Source organism: Mercurialis annua, linkage group LG2, assembly GCF_937616625.2.
Source record: "Mercurialis annua linkage group LG2, ddMerAnnu1.2, whole genome shotgun sequence".
NCBI lineage: Eukaryota > Viridiplantae > Streptophyta > Magnoliopsida > Malpighiales > Euphorbiaceae > Mercurialis > Mercurialis annua.
This window is the reverse complement of record NC_065571.1, coordinates 47,885,847-47,888,237: the sequence shown is the minus strand read 5'-3', so window position 1 is coordinate 47,888,237 and position 2,391 is coordinate 47,885,847. Positions and strand designations below refer to the sequence as shown.

At 28.7% G+C, this 2,391-nt stretch overlaps 1 protein-coding gene across 1 annotated transcript; it reads right to left on the bottom strand.

The window, feature by feature from the left end:
• Nucleotides 1-694: 694 nt before the first annotated feature.
• On the bottom strand, nucleotides 695-1,897 carry LOC126667039 (uncharacterized). Its single transcript, XM_050359984.1, has one exon. The coding sequence runs from the start codon at nucleotides 1,864-1,866 to the stop codon at nucleotides 868-870; it is 999 nt and encodes a 332-aa protein (XP_050215941.1). The 5' UTR covers nucleotides 1,867-1,897; the 3' UTR covers nucleotides 695-867.
• Nucleotides 1,898-2,391: the final 494 nt, after the last annotated feature.

Below are 2,391 nucleotides of genomic sequence, written 5' to 3'. Positions count from 1 at the left end.
TATTTGTTGTTTTATTAAAAAATAATTATAGTATAAATAAAACTTAATGTCTAAAAATTCCAAACATTGTGTTTGAGGTCAATTCTAATCAAACATTTTAAAATCACCCCATTTATTCCATTTTAAAAATTTGTGTGTTAATTATAAATAATTTTGAAATAATCAATTTTTTTTTTCAATGTGGCAACAACATGAAGGATATAAATTTAGTAAATGAAATAATCTTGACAGGTCTTGTTATATATATATAATTGACCTTAAAAGAATTGGTACTTTTAAGATAATATTTTTATTACAGTTTAGAAAAGGTTATATGGATTTAAAATCCGGATTATGTACCCGTAAATAGGTTTAAATTGATGGCTGAATTTATTTGTTCCAATTTATAAATTGACGGGCCATAATTTTTAAATTATTTTTTAGAAATACATTTAATAAAATGATTAGAGTTGTGGATAAAAAAAACATTTTGCTTTTCTATATATTAGTTAATAAAAGTAACCCGTTTGAACTCTTTCCAGATCCACTGTTATATTTTTCTACGTGAAATGAAATTAGATGTTTAGTATGTGTATATACTTTTAACTGTTAGTATATGTCCATAATTTAAAATTAAATATACAGAACTTCAAAAATCAATATAAATTTCGAGGACCAAGTCATAAAGAAAAACATATAATACATGAAACAGGTGTTGCCAAAAAATTATTAAAGAACAATACTATTAACATGAATTCTTATCTCACATTCACTAAAAAAATACACCCAATTAATAGACAAAAATATAAAAACATATTGTATCTTATTTAATTTTTATTAAATGAGCTTTTGGTTGTTCTCTACCAAAAAACAAATACTAGTGTATAATCATGGAATATTATCATCCACAATTGGAGCAGTAATGGTGGTGGGTACCATACTATATCCATCAAATCTTTTTTCAAATATTTCAACTTTTTCTCCAAAAGATTTCTTGCATCTGAAGTAAAATACGGTAAAAACTGCATACAAATACATGCTTACCAGACCACCAAAATTTGCTTCGACTAAGCCTATAAGTATCTGAACTGGAACTGAAACCCTAGGAATCATGTTCATCCCTAGGGCAAACCCTAAATTTAATATGCTGATCAAAACAATCAATAACGCTCCTTGTAGCTTCATTCCCTTAGAAATTTGTTTAGCCTTTTCTACTGCCTCAATTCCTTTAATGTCTTCCACAACAGAAATAACAATGGCTAAGTTCCAACTTACTAATAAGTTAAGAAAGTAAACCAAACCAGAAACCGAAATGAAAAGAACCAAAATGGTAAGGATTAAGATAGCAACTAGTGATTTATCTGGGTTTTTTGTAAATTGCATTTTGGTAATTTGCATAATTCCGATGAGAATCGCGACGTAAATGAAGAGATAGATCAGACTAAGAAGGGAAGTGTATAAAAAAGTAATAGTTGGTCTTTTCCATATTCTTCTAATCCTTGAAAGCAAGTTTTTTAAGGTTAATTCTTGCTTTCCGGCATAGGTAACTGCGGCGGCGAGGATTGTTGTTGTCGCCGAAAGTAAGGAAGAGATTAAAGTAAAAGTTAAGAAAATGAATCCCAAACCGAAAAAGATTTCGATATCTTTTTTAATTTGGGTGAAAATTGTGGTGAATTCTGGGGTATTTGGAGTGGCAAATTGAAGGAGGTTTTTTTCTATGAGTAAGTGGACGATTAAGGGTTTGATGGAGAAAATATTTGAGAAAAATAGAATAGATTTGGTGAGGATGATGAATAGGGCAATAAAAGCCATTGTTCTTCCATTTTTGAAGAATAGTTTGAATGCTTCTTTTAGAATTTCTATCAAACAAAATAGAAGAGATCTCATTGTGTTTTTTTGTTTTTTCAAGTGAGGAGAAGAGAAAAATGTTTTAATATTTATATAGGCTCTATTATTATTATTCTCACAATTAAACTAACTATATTTAATCTCTTTTGACTGTGTCATATTATAGAAATCAAATTTTCATTACTAGTTTTAGTCAATATAGTATGCTATGTCACTCTCAAGTAATTTAAGTTTGTGGTTGTGGTTGTGGTTTGCGAGAGTTGAACAAGATAGCAAAGAATATTCAATAGGTAGTGTACGCGGTTACTTCCAAATTAATGTTGGTCAAATAATGTTTGGATATTAAACTTCCTGAGTCACTGAGTTATTCCAATATTACAGAAAAGGTACTAAATTTTAAATCGTTAAAAAATAGTCACTAAGTTATCGAATTATTTCACAGGGAGGTCACCGTCTTAAAAGAAGGTCATTAAATTTATCGCAAATTACAAAACGGGTAATGAGTTATACCATTTTGTCAAAAAATAATACTGCATTATGCACCTTTTTGTAATGATGGCATGC

Bases quoted from the DNA above. Each gene is read 5' to 3' on its own strand.
- LOC126667039 (XM_050359984.1), bottom strand. From the start codon at position 1,866: ATGAGATCTCTTCTATTTTGTTTGATAGAAATTCTAAAAGAAGCATTC.